This window comes from Triturus cristatus, chromosome 5_2 (genome assembly GCF_964204655.1).
Source record: "Triturus cristatus chromosome 5_2, aTriCri1.1, whole genome shotgun sequence".
Classification (NCBI taxonomy): Eukaryota; Metazoa; Chordata; class Amphibia; order Caudata; family Salamandridae; genus Triturus; species Triturus cristatus.
Genome location: NC_140588.1, coordinates 412,898,515 through 412,920,391, shown reverse-complemented (window position 1 = coordinate 412,920,391; position 21,877 = coordinate 412,898,515). Strand labels below are relative to the sequence as shown.

The window sequence follows — 21,877 nt, the reverse complement described above, 5'->3', positions numbered from 1 at the left end:
ATATAAGCACCATGATGCATGAGGAACTTCTAACTAAATGCTCAATCCAAACAATGAAACAGCACCGATAAAACAAATTAAATGGGGACCCATAAGTCAGGCCAGATACAACAAGTGGAAACAGGTTATATGCACTCCTGGCCCTGAGAAAAGTTGGCCAGAAATCAAGGCCTCACTATCTAATGCTCGGATTGCAGGAAGGCAACCCACATATAAAGGCAAACACACTGTAAATGGGCCAATCAATCTCATCATCTGGCAGAGTTACACTACAGGAGAGAAAAGTGCCCACAGACTAACATTTTTGGAAACAACTAGAAAACTGCATTAAAAAATAAAACTGTCTGGCAGTTGAAACAAACCAACACAGAAGAAAAATGGAAACACATCTATGCACTGCTAGCACCCAATAAGAACAGGGAGTTTTGGAGCTACGTTAATGGTCTAAATGGTGGAAGCCACATCCATAATGCCGTACCTGACAAAAAATGGGCAGCCCACGCAACAAGGCTATATGTCGACCAAGACAAACCCATGGCAAAAACCATGGAGGTAGAAGGCAATTACCTCAACATGAATGAGGCAAAGGACCTTGCCCCAACAAAAAAAGAAATTCTAACCACCCGCAAGGGAATCAGAAAGGATGTGGATTCTGGGCCTATTGGGCTACCAGGCAGCATCTTCAACGAAGATCGAGGTTTTTGGGGCCCCCACCTGCATAGCCTATTTAACAAATGCTACAATACCTCAGTAGTTCCGGACTCATGGAAAGGTTCCATCTTGTGGAGGAGTGTGGCTCAATGGTTAGAGCGGCAGACCCTGAAGCAGAGTTCTGGCCAGGGACCAGGGTTCGATTCCCGCCTCGGCGGGGCTCGGGCTCAAATTTCCTCGGACCTGTCTATTCTCGCCTCGGTGCCTCTTCTAATCATGGGCCCCACGCTGCAACTCTGGGCAATAGCTTGCTTAGCCTCCACACCGGCCCCAACAGCGCTAAGGATGCCTGGCTTCACCCTGGGGGTGCCCAGGAGTGGACACTTCACAGGGAAAGCCAGGAGGGGTTCCACAGCGGTATGAGTATCAGCGCCAGGAAACCGCAAAAGGCGACACCGCAAGGTGGCTGTCTGGTGACAGTGCGCTCTATAAGTACCTTGACATTTACATTTACATTTACATTTGCAACCCATTTATAAAAAAGGGGATGCTTCACAGCCAGAGAACTACAGACTGATTGCATTAATGGACGTCGATGGGAAGGTATTTGCAAAAATGCTCTTGAAAGAGTTAGAAGTATGGATGACAAAAAATCAAATCATACCGCAATACCAGACAGGATTTCGGCCGAACTCATCAACACTGGAAAATGCCATTGCGCTATCATATCTAGTAACAAAGGCCACAGAGGTCGCCACCCCTCGACTATATGAATGTTTTGTCGACTACAGAGCCGCCTTCGATGGCATCGACCGCAACATACTGTGGGCAAACCTCGCAAAGTGGGGTATTCCGAGGAAACTCCTGAAGGCCATCATGTCACTTCATACCGGCACTTGGGTCCGCACCAAGCTCACACAGACATGTGCAACAGCCAGGATCCACACGAACAAAGGGTTAAACACTGCGGATCTGGGAGAGGCACTTTTAAAAACCAACATCTTTCCGCCCAAACTGGGCCATCTTAGACTTCCGATCATGCAGTATGCGGATGACCTTGTTTTATTGGACCAAACTAGAATAGGCATGAAAAGGGCATTGGAGACATTACATCTATACAATATAGAAAAACTCCAAGCCAATGCAACAACAATTAAGATGCTGGTCTTTGGCCACAAACAAACAAAATCAGTATTGGGTGAGCATCTTGGCCCGTTAAGAATTGCTACTGCCAACAAGTATACTTATCTGGGAGTAGAATTCTCCGACACTGGCAGATCAACACTGCAGGCCAAAGCACTTGAGGCTAAAGCGGCTATGGTTACACATGCCTTATGTAAATTAAATCATAAGCTTTTAAGCCACTCAACAGAGGGCATTCGACGAGTAATGCAAGCAAAGCTAATTCCAAAACTGAGCTATGGCCATCTTGCTTTCCCTGGCCTGTGACTGACAAATTGGAGTGCCTGCACATCATGGCTTTTAGAAAAGTTTTTAAGCTTCCATACTCAACAGGGCGCACACTGATTCGCTTAGAGTTCAACATTACAGCAATGGATAGAGAATGTAAAAAAGACATAGTTAAATTCTATCATCAAGTGATTAAAGCTGGTCCTGGTACAATCAGGGAAGCATTACAAATAGTTTTCACTGATAACAGTAGTCGCTGGGCAAGGTATCTCTTGACGGCAACAAGAAATTGGGTCTACCAGCTGATCTCCTAACGGACATACCACTAACAATGGCCGGCCTAAAAAGCAGGGAAAGATCACTTCAAGGCAACAAGATCTCCAACGGATCAGATATATCCGTGGCGCAGAGGGCCTGGTCTACTCAAACGAAGCTACCTCATGTCAAACATACCTGAAAGCAGGATTGGGAAGGCAAGCCCTATAGAATGTTCTGAGGACTAGGCTCCTAACATTACCAATACAGGATTACAGGGCTCACTCGAAAAATACACCTTCAAGCAGCAGTGGATGTCGTTTGTGCCAATACCATATAGAATCTGCTGAGCACGTTATCTGCTGCTGTCCAGTTCTGTTAAGCCAGAGGCGCCTATATTTAAGAACTATGTTTATTCAAAATGGCGCAAGATAAAGCAAGGTGGCTCTAATGTTCATCTACACAACTACAGTGCCGATGGAGCTTGCACGAATTGGGAAGTTCTATGCGGTAGCCGGAATGGCTCTACGATCAACGCAAGAACTGATGATGACAGCAAAATAATACTTGAGCCACAGATAATCAACTGTGGCAGCAACCTTGGCATCATGATTTTGCATTTCGCCCACTCGCAATATTATTCATCATTTAACACTGTTTAGCTCGCTTTGGGATGCGAACTGTCCCTCAATTTATACCACATGCCTATGCTCAAAAAAGAAAAGAAAAAAAAAAAAAAAAAAAAATCACATGCATGCCTCTACGACACTTTCCCCAATGCTCTCGCACCCATGCCTCCAAGTCCCATTTCAGTGACGTCGCTTCGTCTTCTTTTTACGTTCTTTCATGGCTCACATATGTTTCATTCCATCCGCCTGCGCACAAAATAATTACACTTATGCCTGCTTGATATCTTATTCCACTTCCACGCCCCCATGCTTTTTAGTCTTGCTCCTCTTTTCTGCTGCATGTTCTTAATTGTTTTTAGACCTTTTAATCAATCAAATGTATTTATTTATAATGTAACATGTATTGCATTTGTAAATGATTTTAGGTAATCATACAATAAAGAATTACTTACTTTACTTACAAATGGTAGCATGTTGCACTTTGTACAACCAAATGAAGCAGGTGAGTCCTTCTATACCTAAACAAAGACAAGGCATACTAGCACATCACAAGAAAATTCGAATAGGTCATCAGTGTCCTTTCAAAACTTCTAGATTTCAAGAAAATTCATGTGGCGATTGGGATCCAAAGTGAACATTTTGTTCAAATATTTTACAAAATGTTTGCATCGAAGGATCCTTGAAGTAGGGTGTGCTCTCTAGGTTTGTGTGCTTGTTTATTCAAATTTGAAGAAGGTATTTACGCCGCACCACTTTCAAACTTCACCAAACGCCACAGAGACTGCAACATTTCCACAAGGCACTGAAGACATTACTGGTGTCTGCTACAACTCCATGGCAGCCACTGTCAGCCTTAGCATCCGTTTGAAGGCCTGATTTCGACTACAGTTAATGCCACGAAGAACGTTGGGAGTGCTAGAGAGAGATACATCAGAGTTGTGATGTTACTAAGGAGTGCAACTGTGGGTTATTTATAGTGTACCACAATTCAACTCATTAATATATATGTCGCTACTTTTATAGTTCGATGTATGCACGGTTTCTACCAATAAAACATAATCTGCAACTTGTAAGTGGATAAGAAGAGTGCTGGCGTTGCCATTTCGATGAGGTATGGACCTTCCATCAGGCAGCAAAGTACAGCAGTGAGTGGTGCCACAGTTGCTGGGCACACCAATGGTTCCGAGATCTCTTTTTTGTTTTTACAAAGAAAATTATTGTAAAGAAGCAGGGTGTGTGTGTATGTGTATACAAGGTTTTGAAGCCATTCTGCTAAGCCTCGAAGTGGCCTCTTCAAGAGCACTATCGGAAAACTTGGGAATAAACATCACCAAATGCTTGTTGGTCACTTTTAAAGTAACTTGTTACAGAAATAGGTAATGTTCTAACCATGAACGTAAAGATGCATTGCAAATGTAAGTATTTATTGCTTCCAAACTTAATACACGCATCTAAATATAAATGTATGAATTAAAATATGCTTGCAAAAAAATACAAAATAAATATGGAGTAGGCAAATCCTGCCAAAAAATATATATTTTTAAAAATGTATTTTCAGGGGTTAGGGGAATTGCTTGCTCTTTGTTCCAGTAAATAACTAAGGTTACTAGTCATGCAGGTGTGGCAACATTTCTAGTATTTTTCAAGGCCTGCCCTTTTGACCCGAGAACAAGCGGTCTTCCGAGGCTTGTACTAACAAGCATTGAAAATGCAATAGGCCTCGCCTTTGATTAAGTTAAAGCCATTTGCTTTGCTAATGGTATTGTGTAGCAAAGCAAATGGCTTTAACTTAATAAAAGGCGAGACCCATTGCATTTTTAATGCTTGTTCTTCCTATGAGTTCTGGTACTTGTACTGCTCAGTGTTGAGCACTGTGTGAGATGCCGTTTTCAATGATTGCACAGTGCGGACAAGCATCTGGCACTGTGCAATCATCCCCGAACAGGCTACGCGTAGCTCACGTAATGCGAAGTGCACTTCGCGTTACTATGCGTAGCGCCTGGGGCGGCTGGTGACCTTTGAAAGTGGTGGGGCCGTAAAATGATTGGCATACTGCACCGTTGCGAGCGAGCCCGAACCACCATAATGGGGGTTCGTTGAGATTCTCTTTCCATGAAAATTTTGAAAAAAGGGAAGCAAAATGATGCATTTTCAAGCAAATTTGAGAAAGCAGGAAGGTTAATAAAGCAATTGTGAAAGTGCCTCTGTGAACTGTCACTTTTCTCTTTATCTATCTCTCTCCCAGAATTCACCACCTTCACCTGTAAGTGGCTGCGAGCTGCTCTATTGGCGTCACTCTCTTCCAGTGACACTCTCACTTTCCCATCATCTAAGTATCCCTTCCTACCTTATCTCTTTCGCTATCTCAGCATCTCCCCTCCTCTGTCACTGGCTGGGTGCTGCTGACACTGCCCGGCGACTGTCTCTTGCTGCCCCTTCCATTGTCTTGCAACCCTCCATGCTCTCCTCTCTCCCCATCTTGCTATCTCTTCCTATCTTGTTGCTGTCACATCCATCTTGCTTGCTATCCCTCCCTACATCTCAGTATCCCTTCCTCTCTCGTCTCTTTCTCTGTCTCCGCACCTCCATTTCCCCGTCATAGCAAATGACAAGTAGTTACGACAGAGCACATCTCACACAAGAATCGGATTAACTATCTCTAGACTCTACTATAGCACCTAATATGTACCGGTGATTGCAGGTGGTGGGCGCTTAGCGCTGCCAATCTTTTAAGGTCCGGTCAGGGGCGTATTTCTCATCATCGGCCTTCACCCCCAGAGCAAGAACGAAAAGTCAGTTAACCGGGGAATAGAAAGAGATGGAAAAAGCACCAAAGGCGAGACCTATTGGCTATGCCAATGCTTGTTTACGTTTTTGCTGCTCAATGACATATGTAGGGTCCCCACATTAAAAGTAGCAAATACATACTGCTGTGCCCATCATTTCAAGAAGATGGTGATGAAAAAATGCTATTTGAGCCAGTGAAGGGCAAATCTTTTGCAGACTAGGCCTAAATAATTTAGTTGTTTGGGTCGAGCAGTGTGACCCCCACTGCACAGGGCGAGAGCCACCTTGGGGGTCTCCAAAGGACCTTTGTAAGTTAGTAAACAGCAGAATGTGAAATATCGGCATGAAAAGGCAACCTGAATATTATTCTTGGTTCTACTACTTGTTCAACTTAGAGTGTCTGTTTTAAGCCGGTCAAGCCTTTGGGTTTGTTGAAACCCGAATACTTCCAGGGTTCTCTGATTAGGAGCAGATATTTAAAAGTAATTGGGGTAAAACCAATATCTTGCAATTTCCCCCCAACTTCCTACAAAAGTAGGACCATCAAGAATATACAATTATGGTACTTCCGTTCTCACGTCCCCCTTAAATAAAATGTTTTAAAAACCTTTGTCACAGCAGATGTGACCACTTCTGTGACCAGGGTGTAGATTAATAAAAGAAGCGAGATCAAGGCAGTGTCTGCCTGGTTGATGGCTGCTTCTGGCGGGGCAGGGAGGACGCAGGAGCTCATGCTGGAGGTTGAATAATGAACGACACTGGATTGTCCGCCGCTCCGCAAAAGGACATAAAGAAGCAATCCATCGCAAGTCACTATTATGGCAATAACAACAAAAGTATTGCATTTATGCAATAATCTAGAAATATGGTATAGGTATACAATGAGTACGTTTAGTTGGTAGATCATGAGAATTTCTAAGGGTGAAATGAAGTAAAAAAGTTGTGTAAATGTTTGTAATCTGCATGTGATCTTGGCCACCTTCCAGAGAATCCGCTGTTCTCGCCTGTCAAGCCAGCGCGCCAAACAGGACAAAGCCAGACTCTGCAGAGCAGTGAACCGCAGGGGCTGCAGCCGAGTTACCACAAACCCCAAACCTCACAGTGGCATTTCTTTTTATGTGGGGGGGGGGGGCATGGGGGTCCTTTCATGCAACAATGGTTCAATAACTTTAAAAACAGTGGGCAGATCGGGGCTTGTCCTGAAAGAAGCCACTGTACCAGATACATATTTTCTAAGCCCAGGGAAAGAGCATGTTGGTGGCTTTAACAAAGAGAAGGTAGGAATTCAAAAGCTAAAGGGCAAGTCCATTTAAACCAGAGAGGTAACATCATAGGAGTGCAGGAATAATGTAAGGTGAGGGGGGTCTTTAAAAATATAAAATGTTGCCCAACAGCCAGGGGGGGAGAGTTACTCAATATGCGCTCCATGCGAGCGCTTTGCAGGAACCCGATTGGCTTTTGAATCACGAAGACGGTTGGCCTCGCGCGCCCCTCCCTACGGCTCGCGACTGAAAGGGCGGGAAACCCCGCGGCAGGGTGGAGGCTGTTTCTGCGCTGCCCCTGCAGGGGTTGGGTTACAACAGGGGGGATAGGTGCCGGCTCACCTCTCTTGATGACATGCATGTTGGCGGCGGGTTGAACTGCCTGGGGAGGCGAAGTGGCGGCAGTAAGCTGGTGCTGGGTGTCGGCACGGGTCTCCCTCTGGTAGCAGTAGAGTGACTCGGCCTGCTCAGGCGTCTGTCGCACAGGCTGTCCTTCAGGAACAGACTTGCCGGCTCCCGCTCAGCTATCACCACACGCCTGACAACAACTGACTGAAGCAGACTCCCGCCAAAGCTCGCACCAAATTGAAACAAGCGCTAAAAGTAAAAATAAAAAACAAGGCAGAGCAAAAGGCAAGTGCGGGCCGATCTCTTGTCTTTAAGGGGTCATATGTTCATAACACATGGCCCCATAAAGATAAGAAAAAGCTTTACTACAAACGTAAAGCAACCGAGCCAGTCCAACTGGGACGGCTCTAAAAGAGAAAAGTGTACGTCACTAGACGCTCTTTTCCAATGGCTGGCCACCGTTTAGCTTAAACAGTGAAGCCAGCCAACGGAAAAGAGGGGCGGGGCATAAAGCCCACTAGATAAATCTCCTCAAATCATTAAATCTCGCCAGCGAGACTGCGCAGACATGCGCAGTCTTACGCCAGGCGAGACCTAAAAAGAACCTACTCAAATGCTTACTTTTTACATTTGAGGGTAACCGCCAGAGGGTAATTCTCAGAGCAGACATCTCAGCCGTCATCTATACTACCTGAGTATGCCACTAACAAAGCCAGCGTCCTTTCTCCTGAAAAGTCCAGTAGACTACACAGATTCATTAAAATACAATAGATTTCCTCAAGGGGAGCCAATGCAGAGTCAAAGTGGAGGACACGTCTTCCCATTTCTTCGGATGTATGAGTGGCCGCACTGCAGCATGGTGTCAAAAATAATCTAGAAGGTTTGGCAAACCACCTATTTTAATCAACTTTAGCAGGAAGATTACATTTAAACCTGCGATTACTTCAACGTATATTTTGCAAGTTACAGGCAAATGTTACCAACAGGTACACAACCTACTAAACTACTTGACTAGCATAGGAAATTAGGACATGCTGCAAACACATTAAACTGATTGGGATTCCTCACTAGGATGCGAACATATAACCTGCAAGAGGCACACAACGCTCCCAGGTGGCAGGTTGGCCCTCTAAATTAAAAAGCGTCCGACTCCAACCAGATTACACACAGATACTACAGCAACTGAATCTACCGCGACTACCTTAACAGTAAACCACCCCATTACTTTATGGCTACAGAAACTCCACAAGGGGTACTTAATCACCCTATTACTTCCCAAACCATATTTTCAAATGCGGTGTGTTTGTAAACACCGTAACATCAACAGCTTTTCTATCGCGTTGCTTCGTGCCGACAGTTCCCTTGTAAACACCGTAACATCAACAGCTTTTCTATCGCGTTGCTTCGTGCCGACAGTTCCCTTGTGGATATAGTATATAAACATAATGCATACTGTTTTCGCCACTCTTGTGGAAAAAACTGTGTAATGCTCCTAAACTGAGCCAACTCACTAAGGAATCTGCTTGGCGCGTGACACTGAATCGTACGTGATTTTTTCCCTCTCCAGGATCAATCTGAAGATGGTAAACAACAGGACCCAGGTGACAGCGTGAACACAGGCATTATTCCCAACCGGCGTCCGCTAGACACTTGGAGAGCACAACCCCCTTGAGGTCAAGGCTGTGATACCCGCTTTGCCCTTCAGACAAAACGATACTAGGGGACTGCGGTCGAGCAACTTGAACAGCCGCTGGATCCAGAGCTGCATCACGGAATGGCTCCCTCCTGCTGGCATTATCATAATCCGGTTGCTGAGGGACTTACCGCAGCGCTCACAGAGCGCAGGAGCCGCGCGTGCAGAGACATCATGGAGCTGGAACCTGCAGCAGTGGAAGCCTCGTTAGGAGGACGCCTTCGGAAGCTCGAGCCCCGCCTTCAAAGGATCAGCAATCGAACACCGATAATGTTGTCTGTTAGGCAGCCTTACGGTCATGGATATAGAAAGCGGACAGATGCAGGACCGCCTCAGGTCTCCTTTACAAGTCAGTTATTAACTTACTATAGTAGTACAAGCCTCTTGTAGACTGTACAGAAAAACTTACCGTGCGGTTAGAGTCCCGAATTGCCGCCCATTATTAGCGTTATTGCTAATCTCTAATTGCTTGCTTCTTATTTTATGGCTCTTCTTTTAGTTTTGTCCCTCCCTACCCCTGTAAATATCCTCTTAACACCCCCTTTGCATATTTATTTATTATTTATTTATTTAAACATTTTTGTTATAGCGCTAACTTTACCCAAATGTGTCAGAGTGCTTTACAATTGAACCAGTTACATCACATAAGGACTTCAGAATACATAAATTACATAAAAGATACAAATAAATAAACTCTAAATTCACATAAGAATGGTAGTGGTAGTAAGTACATTAGTCTACTGCAGATACTAGTGGTTAGAGTTACATATATACAAGTTGCAAATTCACTCAAGGTTACATTTAAAAAAAAGTTTCAGCGATTAGGGTTGGACAAATGTATATTACATATTTACACAGTATGATCTTCTCCCCATTGCTGGGGTGCTTGCTTTCAGCCTGGCCTTCAGGGTGTTGTTGCACTCACGGCCGGTGATCTAGTTACATTTCTCGTAGCACGGTGTGGGGCCTGCAGCCCTTGACCCTCTCACATTCCCCAGGGTCAGCCCATAGCAGGAGAAACGGGCCTGCTGCAGTCCACATGGTCGCCTTAGATGAGATGAAGGGAGTCTTCACTCACCAATCGCCATGGTGCCTGCCTCTCACCCGGTAGCGTCGTTTCCTGTGGGACCGACTTTTCGCAAGTGTCCGCTTCGCTGGTGTTGGCCTGGGTCTGACAGATTCTGGGCCTTCTTGGGTGTGCACATCGACTCTCCATGGCCAGCTGGTCGCAGGAGGAAGATCCGTTGTGGTCCACAGCGTGGCCCCGGAATGTGGAGAAAGGACTGGAGGATCCTCACTCTCTTGACGGCTGTGGCACCTGCCTCCTGCCATTTCTCTCTTTTTTGGCTGCTTGCGGCGCTCCCTCCGTCACCATGCGACCTCCACAGTCTAACCACAACAAGTGGGGTAGAAGCCCTGCAGCCAATATCAACATGGCTACAAGTGGCGAACGACCATCCCAACGCATGCATCACATCGCATGCGTTTACGTCGCGTGCCGTCACAACGCACGCGACGTTACGACGCGTGCGTTCACTACGCACGACGTTACATTGCGGCCGCCATTAGATCGTGGGAGCTTTTATAACGCAGGCGCCGGGACACGGACGGCGGGGAGACAACGCTGGAACCACGACGAGAGACAGATAAGGATAGGGTTTAGGGTAGTTATGGGGAGTGTAGTGGAGGGGAGGGTTTTAGGCTTTAGGGCTAAGGGTTAATAGTAGGATATGGTAGTGTTTTAGGCTTTAGGGTTAGGGCTCAGGGTTAGGAGTCGAATTTGGTAGTGTTCAGGCTTTAGGGTTAGGGCTTAGGGTTAGGAGTCGTATATGGTAGTGTTTAGGCTTTAGGGTTAGGGCTTAGGGATAGGAGTCGTATATGGTAGTGTTTTAGGCTTTAGGGTTAGGGCTTAGGTTTAAGAGTCGAATATGGGAGTGTTTTAGGCTTTGGAGTTAGGGCTTAGGGTTAGGAGTCGTATATGGTAGTGTTTTAGGTATTAGGGTTAATGTTAATGTATGATACTGTTTTTGCCTTGTCTGTTTACGTCTTAGGGTTGTGGGAAGTGTCAGGGCGTTGTACTGTGTTTGGGTGGCCGTTAGGGAGAATTTTGCGGTGTGATAGATTGCGTGGTCTTTGTGTGCGTTGTAAAGGTCTTTTGCATGCATGTGAGGGCGCAGTGCGATGATATGGTTTGCGTGGTGAATGCATGCAATGTAACGGTGCGTGCGATGTGAGAAATGCGATGTAATGGTGTGCGTTGTGTTTGTATGCGTTGCATCGTCATACATCCGCTACAAGTGACCTCTGCCGGGAACTAGTCTGTGCAGGCACTCCAGGGCCTACGGTGGTATTACCCCAGGCCTTCACAAGTGAGCATCGGCCTCCGGGGTAGAGGGATTCTTGATGGCAAAGAAGGGGAGTTTTGAGGGAGACCAAAAGAGAAAAGGTGGGCAACTCCTCGTCGTTGTCGAAGTGCCATTTAGACGGATGATGCACAATTTTGGAAGCCGTCGCTTAAAGTGCGGCCACCATCTTAGGTCACCAGGCGCTGTAGCCGAGTTTCCTAGGACCATGCATGGTGTGCTACCCAAGTCCAGGTTTTTTAGGGCTCGCTTGAGCCAGGATCATGGGCTGCTCGGAGAGACATTTAGTATACGGGTTTCCAAAGTGCTACCAGACCTCGCTGGCCTAACGCTTGCGTTCACGTGCTCATCCGCCAATCACTGCTGCGCACGCACCACTCGCATGCTTACCACACAGCGCGTCCCGTCCTCGTGATCGCGATCACTTTCGCTTTGATCGCGATTACTTTCGCTTTCACAGCCACACGGCCGTTACTTTTACGGCGCTGGGCCAATGCTTGTTTTTGTTTGTTTCCATGTCAGCACTTTGTTGGTGTGGGTATTTAAAACTGGCACCGACCACCAGCGAGTGCTCTGTGTCTCGTGCAATATTTGGTTATGACATGCTCGTAGATTGATGCCCTGACTGCCGATCTTCTATTTTAACTCAAAAATAGAAGAGGTTTATGTTTTTGAAGAAACTCGTATAGTGCAAACGAATCGAATTGACCCATTATTTTACCGAAAAAGTAACATGAATGTTTCTCTTCCAGCATTAAAAAAAGTAATCTGTGGGATTCCGTCGAGATATTATTAGACCCCCAATGACCCAGACTCAACTCAGACTGAGCCGGGAGGTGAGAGTTTCATTGCAAAGGTTGTTGCCTGTCAAAGACGCGTCACTTTTGCAGCACACTACGCTCTTTTTTTGGTTTGCATAACATCGTGTTTGTCAGCATTTTAACATAAGTATGAGGCTACAGAAGCCTCTCTTCAAAGGAACTAGAGTTGTCACTCTTTAGTTGTATTATGAGATGAAAGCCTTGCATATTTTGCTGCACTAAATGCAGGCTTTTCATCTAACAAAATACCTCTCTGGAAGCTGATAACGGTGTTACTTTAACAGAAGGAGGACTGAACAGAAGGTGAAACAACTGGGATCGTGTTGCCCCGGGTCGGCCATCTCCTATTTTTTCTTGTAGTTCAAGATGTAGAAAGTGAACGGAGCAGCTTGCACCCAGACACTGCGCCATATCCTCGTTTATCTGAATTTAAGTATAGTGGTCCTTTTCAGAAGTAAAATACTTCCGTAATTTGGTGCAGAGGGCCCTCACTTCGCGGGGCCCCAGTGCCATTGCAGCTGCTCAGGGATGGACTAGGAACCAAAGCATCCCTGGCAAATACGTTCCAACTTTTCTCTCTCTCTCTCTCTCTCTCTCTCTCTCCCTCTCTCTCGTTTTTTTCTCTCTCTCTCTTGCTTTCTTTCTCTCTTTCTATTTCTCTCTTTCTTTATCTCTTTCTCTCTCTCCTCCCCTCACTCTCTCTCTCTCTCTCTCTCTCTCTCCTCTCTCTCCTCTCTCTCTCTCTCTCTCTCTCACACTCTCTCTTTCTTTCTTTCCGTACTCCCTCCCTCCTTCCCTCTCTCTCTATTTCTTTCTCTTTCTCCTTCCCCCTCACTCTCTCCTCCTCTCTTTCCTCCCCTGTCTCACTCTCCTCCTCTCTCTCTTTCTCTCTGTCTTTCTCTCTCTCCTCCGCTCTCTCTCTTTCTTTCTCTGTTTCTCTGGGAGAAGAAATGAAGGATGAAGGTAAGAATTTCAAGTCCTCTCTAAGTTCAGTGTTCAGTTCAGTTTTCGGTTGGTTCATTCACTTACCTTGCTCCCTTAGACTCACCCCAGCCCCTTTCCATTTTGGAGCCAGCTCAGCCCTTGCAGCTTTAGCCTCTGACTGACCCCATCTCCAGCTCTTCTCCGTCCGGTATCCCTGAGTGCAACTTGCAGCTGCCTGGTTACCATTCTTCTATACCCAGGACACGTCACAATGGAGACTTTCAACGTGTCATCATACATCATCACTTGGGGAATTCACGTGTTTCATTTTAACAGGAGGAGCAGGCATTGCACGGGTATTATCCAATTTCTTAAGACAATTAAACTATTTATTCACAGAAATGATCCTGCGGTCAACCTGAAAGAAGATCCCATCCTACCGACATACTTTCCCAACAGTGGTCTCTCCTTTTCCCTCAGCTGCGGCGGAGGCCTCCCCTCTGCACATACCCTGGGCCTCCTGACATCACACAGGGTTGCTTATCACGTCATAAGTGCTCTGTCCACAGGATTCTGCTCCCGGTGCTGCTGGGTAGGCAGGGACCTTTCTACATATGAATCTTAGAATGTGGATTTTTCTCAGTATTAGTTTAAAATAAATATTTTCATAACAATGCTTATTGTCACAGCTTACTTGCTCTGCCTTTCGATGTACCTATTGCATTATTTTTACTCTGTGTCTGCCTGTTCCTCTCCTCGGGTATTGTCCAGGTCTTCCCCTCACCCCTTCTAAAAAGTGCAAATATCAATAAAAAGGATACCTTTAAGAGTTGTCAAAGGGTGATTATTGAATCCAGTGAACAGAATGGAAGAATGTTTGAGTGTGTCCTCTGATGCCTGCAGTTTGAATGCGGGGCAATGGTCAAGGGTTGTGGTCCTGAGGCCACCAAACTGGTTCTCAAACAAAGGCGATCAGTAACTTTCCAATGCTTGTTGCCAACAGGGGAAACCCCCTTAATGCCTCTTATACCCTGTGACGTGCAAAGGATGTTGGCATTGTGGGTGACAAAAACATTAGCAGGTCATAGTGTCCCTTTGGTGCTTTGCGCTTGGGTTTTTATCCATCACCAAGTCTGCCAAAACAGTCTTCCTAAGGAGGCAAAAATGTAAATAAATGACGCCTGTTATCTGTAAATTGTACTTGGACTTGCTCTTGTGGTGCAATATCTAGTGTAGACTGTGGAGAAATTACCTATTTCCATTCGATGAGTTCCTGGAAGAATATTTAACAAGCATTGGCATAGCCAATAGGTCTCGCCTTTGGGTCCTTTAGCCATGCAACAGTTGATGTTATTGCACCAAGGATATTGTGCTGCATAACTAAATACTTATAAGGTCCCAAAAGCGAGACCTATTGGCTATGCCAATGCTTGTTTCTCTTTGAATTCTGGGATTCGATTTATAACAGAACAAACAATAGTACAAATTCCAGAATTTAATGAAAAACCTGGACTGGAGCAGCGTCAACATGCATGGACCTGGAAACTTCTCAGGGCTGCTTTTGGTTGGTTAACTTGTATTCTTCCACTGCTCACATTCAGGAAACTACTTTTTTCTTTTTCTTTCAGCATTCCATGAGTATGCTTTCTAGCTCAATCTCCTTGGTGTGCGGGTTCCCCCTCAAGCATTCGCTCCCATGTCACCAGTACATTGCATGTTGCTCCTCATTCCCTCAACCTAAGCCACCGCTGTCAAGTTTCCCAGGTCCATGCGTGATGTGCTGATCGAGTTCCTGTTTTCTTTCCATTGTATCTCGGGACTTGTATTCCTGTTTTTTAAAGGAAAAGATAATTCTACAAGTTCCCGAATTCCAAGAAAAAAATCCTCAGTTGATCCTCGAACCATTTGCAGCAGAGGCGCAACTAGAGCCAAATTTCAGGGCGGGGGGGGCTGATTCTTCCAGCAATATGCAGAGTGGAGATGCAGGGGCTCTAAGAAGGGGTGAAAACACAACAAAGCCTCGTTAGCAATTAAATGGTCTTTTAAAGACCTGTGAAGTACTCGGGTGCGGCTGTGTGTGTGCCCGGGAATCTGTCCCAGCCAGGCTGACACACACGACGGGGGGGGGGGGGGGGGCTGAAGCCCTTTGAGCCCAACAGGCGTTGGGCGCCTGATTTGCAGTTTGTAATATAGATATTTTTTTAGTAACATTTTTTGAGAGACCCAGCAGCTTCCATTTTCTGCTGGACTAATCCACAGAGTACAAATAGTTTTCGTAAAAATAAAATAAAATATTTAGGTTTTGCCTGAGACAGTGCATGTGCTATTACTTGAAAGATATTTTGTTTCCTAACAAGAAGCTTAGAGCCCACCCATTGCTTGTCATTGTTTGGGTTCATCATCACTCTCATTTCTTTGCTTCTCCTTGGTCAGCGTGTGCCGGCTTCACTTCCTCTTTGTGTGTTTATCCTTCCTTTGGAGCATGGCCCAAGCACTGCATCTTTGCTGTGTCCAGTGTTCATTCATTGCTCACGTGCTTTCAAAGGTACTTTTTAAAATTTTAGTAGCAGCACTCCATAAGACAGCACGTGTTTTCAGCCATCTCCCCCTCACGTCCCGCTCCACATTGTTGCTTGCTCCCTTCCACCCTCCTGTCCCTCTCCATGTTGTATGAAAACAGGTGTGGGAAAAAGTCACTGAGTTGACCCTATCTAATCTCAGTTCACATTAAACAAGTACATCAAGTGAGGTGTGTGGCAACCAAGCGTGCACATAATGGCATTTTGTCATTTTTAGGGTCAGACGGAAGAGGAATATTTACAGTGAATGAGTGTGCCTGAGGTACATGTAACAGCACTAAAGCAGTCCACTGGCTTACCACCGACTAACCCATAGGTACAATTTCCAAAGGCCATTCATGTACCTCTGCCTGCAGCTGCAAGTGGGAATGTAACATGTATGGACCATTGAAACAGAAGTTTGTTATGATGTCACTTACCTGAGTGCAGCGAGCTCTTCCCTCGTGGAGCTTCATTTCTATGTCATGCACGTTCTCTCTTCTCGGTTCCATAGAATGTGAGGTTGACGGCACTCGACAGTTGTCAGTTGCTGCTGGACTGTCGAGGTGGTCAGATGCCAGGTTGTGCTGAGGATTAAACTTACCTTTAAAGGATCCTGAATCCTGTCTATTGTGTCCACCATTCAACACAACAATTTTGGCGACGATCTTGTGCCTCCGTGTGTTCCTGTGGATTTATAGCACAACCTGGTGATTGGCAATTGCATTGCTGTTTCTTGATTAATCTTCCAGACTTTGTTTCCTGTATCTCTCGGCGTCTCCTCCGACTTGGCTCCCTGCCTCAGGAGCATCGCAAGGCACTGTTTACTTTGTTTCCCTGTTTTGGGACTTCCGCGCTGCTGTATGGATCGCGAGCTCCTGCTCGCGCCTTCCCTGTCCAAAGGCGGAATCGCGTGCCTCTACGTCAACTTCCCTCATCTGTTTATGTCGTCACTGGAACGCATGGTGTACGCTAGCCTTCCAGTACGTGTATCACGTACATCGTGCGCAACGTTTTGACATCATCGACATGCCACCATCTTGCGAGTTATTTCTCGCAAAGCGCTTCACGCTCGAGTCAACTTCTGATTGGCATTTCTTGTCTCCGTCTTCAAAAGAAAGGTATTTACAGCATCATTGATCCAGGTGATTTATAGCCTGGCCTTGACATGGTGATTTGCACACCTTGCCATTTTTGTTTCAATTACTTGGTGTTATTTATTTGGCTTTGTTCATTTGTTCATTTTTCTTCGTTTTCACAACGTTTCAAGGTAAACTTGCACTTTTGCTGTGGTATTTATTGACTATTACGGTGCGTTTTTTTTAGGCATATCTCGTTTACGTTGTGCTGTTTCTTTATAACCTGTGTTTCTTCCTCTCCATTACTGCCATGAATTCCTATGTTGTCACACCTCCAATGTTCCTCCCTCTTCCAGGCACTCCTGCCATAGTCTGGGAAGATTCGGTGGAAATGTTAGACAACTATATTATTGCCCTTGATGGTCAGAATTTTTCACCTGATAGGAATAAAGCATTGTTACTCAGTACACTCGGTAGTGAAGGACAGCGTATATTTAAATATTTACCAGTTGCCATGGGTCCCAATGATCAACCCATGGATGATGTGTACAAAGAAGCTCTTAAGAGTCTTGAAACAAGATTTGCTAAAGAAGTCAATTTAGTTATGGCCAGATATAGGTTTTACACTCAACCACAAGCTGAGAGTGAAAGTATCGATTATTTCGTTTCCAGATTACGTGAACTTTCTGTGAAATGTCGTTTTGGAAACATGACTGATGAACTGATCCATGATCAGCTTATAGTACAATGTCGTCGTAGAAAGATTCAAGAAAGACTTTCGGCTGTCATGGACCCTTCGTTAAAAGATGCTGTGGACATGGCCAAAGTTATTGAGGAATCCTAAAAATGTATAAAGGAGTTAGAGAGAAGGGACAACAGATTATCTCAAATTGGCAACGTTGAGGTTGATTCCAAAGAGGATGATGCTGATGTTAATGCAGTCTCTAAAAAATTTACAAAAGACTATAGTGCCTCTACTTCTGCTCCCAAGATTAAGGGCAAAGAATGTTTGTGGTGTGGCAGTCAGTACCATTTGGCTTATTTCAAAAAGTGTTATGCCTTAGATCAAATTTGTAGGAAGTGTAGTCGTAATGGACATTATTCACGGATGTTCAAACAAATTGATGGTCTGGATAAAAATAAGTCTAAAGTTAATGTGGTACAACAATGCACAGATCTTAAACAAAATATAAATCGAGTGTTAGTTGTACAAGAATTTACAGACTGTCTGGTAGGAGAAGTTAATCAAGATGTTCGTAGATTAACAAGACCAACTTCTGAATTCAATGTGTGTGGGGAGAATGTTTCTCTTATGGTAGACTCAGGTTCCATGTTTACAATCATTCCTGAATCTGTGTTTACTTCATTGTGGAAGGGTGTTTCTTTATCCAAAAAGGACATTAATCCTGTTGGATATCAAGGTCAGACTATTGACATTTTAGGTTATATGTTTGGCTCCATTACTTTTGGTACAAGGAGCATTGAGGGGAAAGTTTACATTGCCAAAGAAGGCCCACCTATTCTTGGATGGATGCACCAATTTGATCTTCATATCTACATCAATCCAAGGTCCCCTAACCAAATTATGATGGTGAATGATGAGGTTCAGATTGGAGACATTTTACAAAATGCCCATGGAGGTTTTGCAGATAAATTGGGGTGTGTCAAGAATTATCTCCGTAAAATCATTCTGAACCCTAATGCCTGCCCAGTTCAACACAAGTTCAGAAAGGTACCTTTGTTGGTGAGGCAAGGTCTTAAAGATCTCCTACGAAATCTGTTAAAGTCAGGAGTTATTGAACCAGTTGAGGCATCCTCATGGATTTCTCCAGTTGTTTTGACATTTAAATCTGATGGTCGTTTGAGGTTTTGCATTGATCTTAGGTCACTTAATCGTGACATAGTCGCTGACACATTTCCCCTTCCCAATATCAATGAACTGTTGCAATCTGTGGGGGGTGGTAAATATTTTTCTAAGATAGACCTGACAAGTGCATACCATCAGATCAACTTACACCCAGAGTCCAAGCCACTCACTGCTTTTATCACGACGGAAGGTACTTTTCAATTCACTCGCATGCCGTTCGGCCTGGTTTCGGCTGCAAGTGTCTTCCAACGTATGATGTCCAACATGTTTGAAGGCTTGTGTGGGGTATTATACTTCCAAGATGACATTCTTGTGTCTGGGAAGACTGTTGAGTAACATAATTCCATCTTACGTCAGGTGTTATGGAAGCTAGAACATAAATGTTTAACTGTCAACAAAGATAAGTGTGTGTTTTTAACTGAACAGATGGAGTACCTAGGTTACACCATCTCCAGTGGTGGTATTGCGCCCAAGAGAAATTTATTAGATGCTATTGAAAATGCCCCCTCGCCCAAAGACAAAGATCAACTCAGGTCCTTTTTGGACCTTGTTGAATAATATTCTAAATTTTTGAAAGGGTTTGCTGACATTTCTGAACCTCTGAGGGTCCTGTTACGCAAAGGTAATACATTTGTGTGGGATCGATTACATGAAGAATCCTTCCTGCATATCAAAAATGAAATTTGCAGCACTGGGATTTTGTCTCCTTTCAGTTTGGCATGCAAATCCTACCTCACCGTTGATGCCAGCCTTACAGGAATTGGTGTTGTACTTTCCCAGATTCAACGTGGGGTAGAAAAAACTATTGCCTTTGCCACTAGGACTCTCACCCAAGCGGAGAGAAATTACTCGGTAATTGAGTGAGAAGCGCTTGCCACAGCTTGGGGAGTTGAGCATTTCAGGGTATACTTGTGGCATTCGAGATTTGTTTTGAGGACGGATCACAAGCCTTTGATGAAGATTCTGTCTGCTGGAGGAGCTGGAAAAGGCTCTGCACGTCTTGCCAGATTTGCTGCCAGATTGCAAGAATATCTATACGACATAGAATTTATTCATGGTTGGAAGAATGTGCAAGCAGATTGTTTGTCTCGAATGTCATTGGACTGGGAGCATGTTGATGAAAATGTTGGGAGAAATCTTGAAGCCGAAGAAGCTGTGGCTCTGGTGAGTGATGTTTGTGAGTGTTCTTTGGGAGCCTTCTCTAAAGCTCAGTGGATGAGTGAAATGCAGTTAGATTCTAACGTTAAGAGAAGTCATAGCTTTGATAACGAAGTGTGCATCCCGGGAAACCATGGTGCCTGTTTCTGTTAGACCGTTTTGGAAACTTTTGGATGAATTGTCTGTATCTGGTTCTGATGTAGTTATGAAAGGTGATTGGTTTGTACCACCTTGTGGTTTGAGGTTGCATATTTTTAGACTTAGCACATGAAGATCATGTAGGCCAAGGGATGACCATCAGGAGAATCAAGCAAGAATTTTGGTGGCCTGGGATGGACGATCAAATCAAAACTTGGATGGAAGCCTGCAATCTTTGCAACGAGAGGGAAAAGAGATTAAAAGTCGGTAGCCAGAGTAATGTGGATCAAATCACTGATCCAGGAAAACCATGGTATACCATTTGTTTGGATTCTATAGGTCCCCTCTCTGAATTATCTGTGGACATGCGTTTCGCTGCTGTTGTCAATGATGTTCACTCAAGATGGCTCTGTGTTAAGTTCATGAGGGATGTTACGACCAAGTCTACGATTGAAGTGTTGGAGAAATTATTCTTAGAGGAAGGTGTCCCTCACATGTTGTTGACTGATAATGGCACGCAATTGACTTCAAGTGAGATGCGGTGTTTTCTGGAAAAGTGTGGAACCAAACATTCTTGCACCTCTCTTTACAACCCCATGGGGAATGGCATGGTGGAGAAGTCAAACAGATTCGTAAAGGGTACCATCCAGCTGGCCTTAGCCAATGCCTTATCTCCAAGATGGCTCATTGAGGAGATGATTTGGGCCTATCGCACCACTGTTCATAGTGTTACACAAAGATCTGCCTTCCAGGTTATGAGAGGACATCTTCCAGGTTCTAGGTTGGTACCTGCCTGGTTGAAGGATTGGCTACATTCTGGAGGTAAGAGTGTCCCAAAGTTTGTTTCCTCCAAGCTTGCGGTAGGTGACTGGGTCAAATTGAAGTCTGGCAGAACTAAAGCTGGTTTGAACAAATTTAAGGGTCTTTCCGTGTTATCGGTGTGGGTAAATTCTTTGTTGTTGTTGTAGGAGGTGAGAGGTGGAATTTGCGGAGAGTGGCGTTGTACCAGAGATGTGGGTCTAATGTTAGTCAAGGTGCTGATGATGTTCTGGTGCTATGTTTATGCCAGATTCTTTTTCTAAAGATTGTTCTCATGAACTCAGTGCCACGCCTGTTCCTGCCTCGCAGGGTGAGGGTGTGAGTCTGAATACCAATCCTGAAGATGTTAATTCTGAAACCAAAGTTGGTGTGGGGCTTAGAGTACGCTGACCTCCCGTGTATCTTCAAGATTATGTTACTGTTTTAACTCATATTTTGAGTAACTGTTGTTTGAACTTAAGTTATTTTGTTATTGTTTTCTTTCCCTTTCTTTGTTTTTTTTCCATTGTTTTCTAAGGAGGAGGATGTGTTATGATGTCACTTACCTGAGTGCAGCGAGCTCTTCCCTCGTGGAGCTTAATTTCTATGTCATGCACATACTCTCTTCTCTGTTCCATAGAATGTGAGGTTGACGGCACTCGACAGTTGTCAGTTGCTACTGGACTGTCGAGGGGGTCGGATGCCAGGTTGAGCTGAGGATTAAACTTACCTTTAAATGATCCTGATTCCTGTCTATTGTGTCCACCATTCAACACACCAAACTTCCTTTTTAATGTGCAGCATTTTGTCTTGGCGAATGCGGAGCTGATCTTTGAAAAGGTAAAGGCAAGACTAAAAGTCTCATAATGCAACATGTTGCTAATGCACATTGCTAGCAGGCTGGTGGAAGTTCAGTTGATGGTTGATGTAGGCAGGTCCTAGGTCATGGAGGGTTCTGTAAGCGTGCTTGAGAATCTTGCACTAGCATCTCTTCTGGATGGGGAGCCAGTGGAGGTCTCTCAGGTGGGTAGCGATGTGGGTTCATTTGATGTGGTCCAGGATGAGTCTAACTGCAGCGTTCTGTATGGTCTGGAGTCATCTGAGGAGCTGAGTGGAGATGCCGGCGCAGCGGGCAT

The 21,877-nt window shown here is 44.9% G+C and overlaps 1 protein-coding gene across 1 annotated transcript in view; it reads right to left on the bottom strand.

The window, feature by feature from the left end:
- The window catches only part of NDUFV2 (NADH:ubiquinone oxidoreductase core subunit V2), a 124,483-nt gene extending 115,163 nt beyond the window's left edge, over positions 1-9,320 (bottom strand). Inside the window, exon 1 of the mRNA XM_085607325.1 lies at positions 9,167-9,320. Coding sequence (XP_085463451.1) covers positions 9,167-9,211 — 45 coding nt within the window. The 5' untranslated portion in view covers positions 9,212-9,320. The remainder of the gene's footprint in view (positions 1-9,166) is intronic.
- Between the last annotated feature and the right edge of the window lie 12,557 nt (positions 9,321-21,877).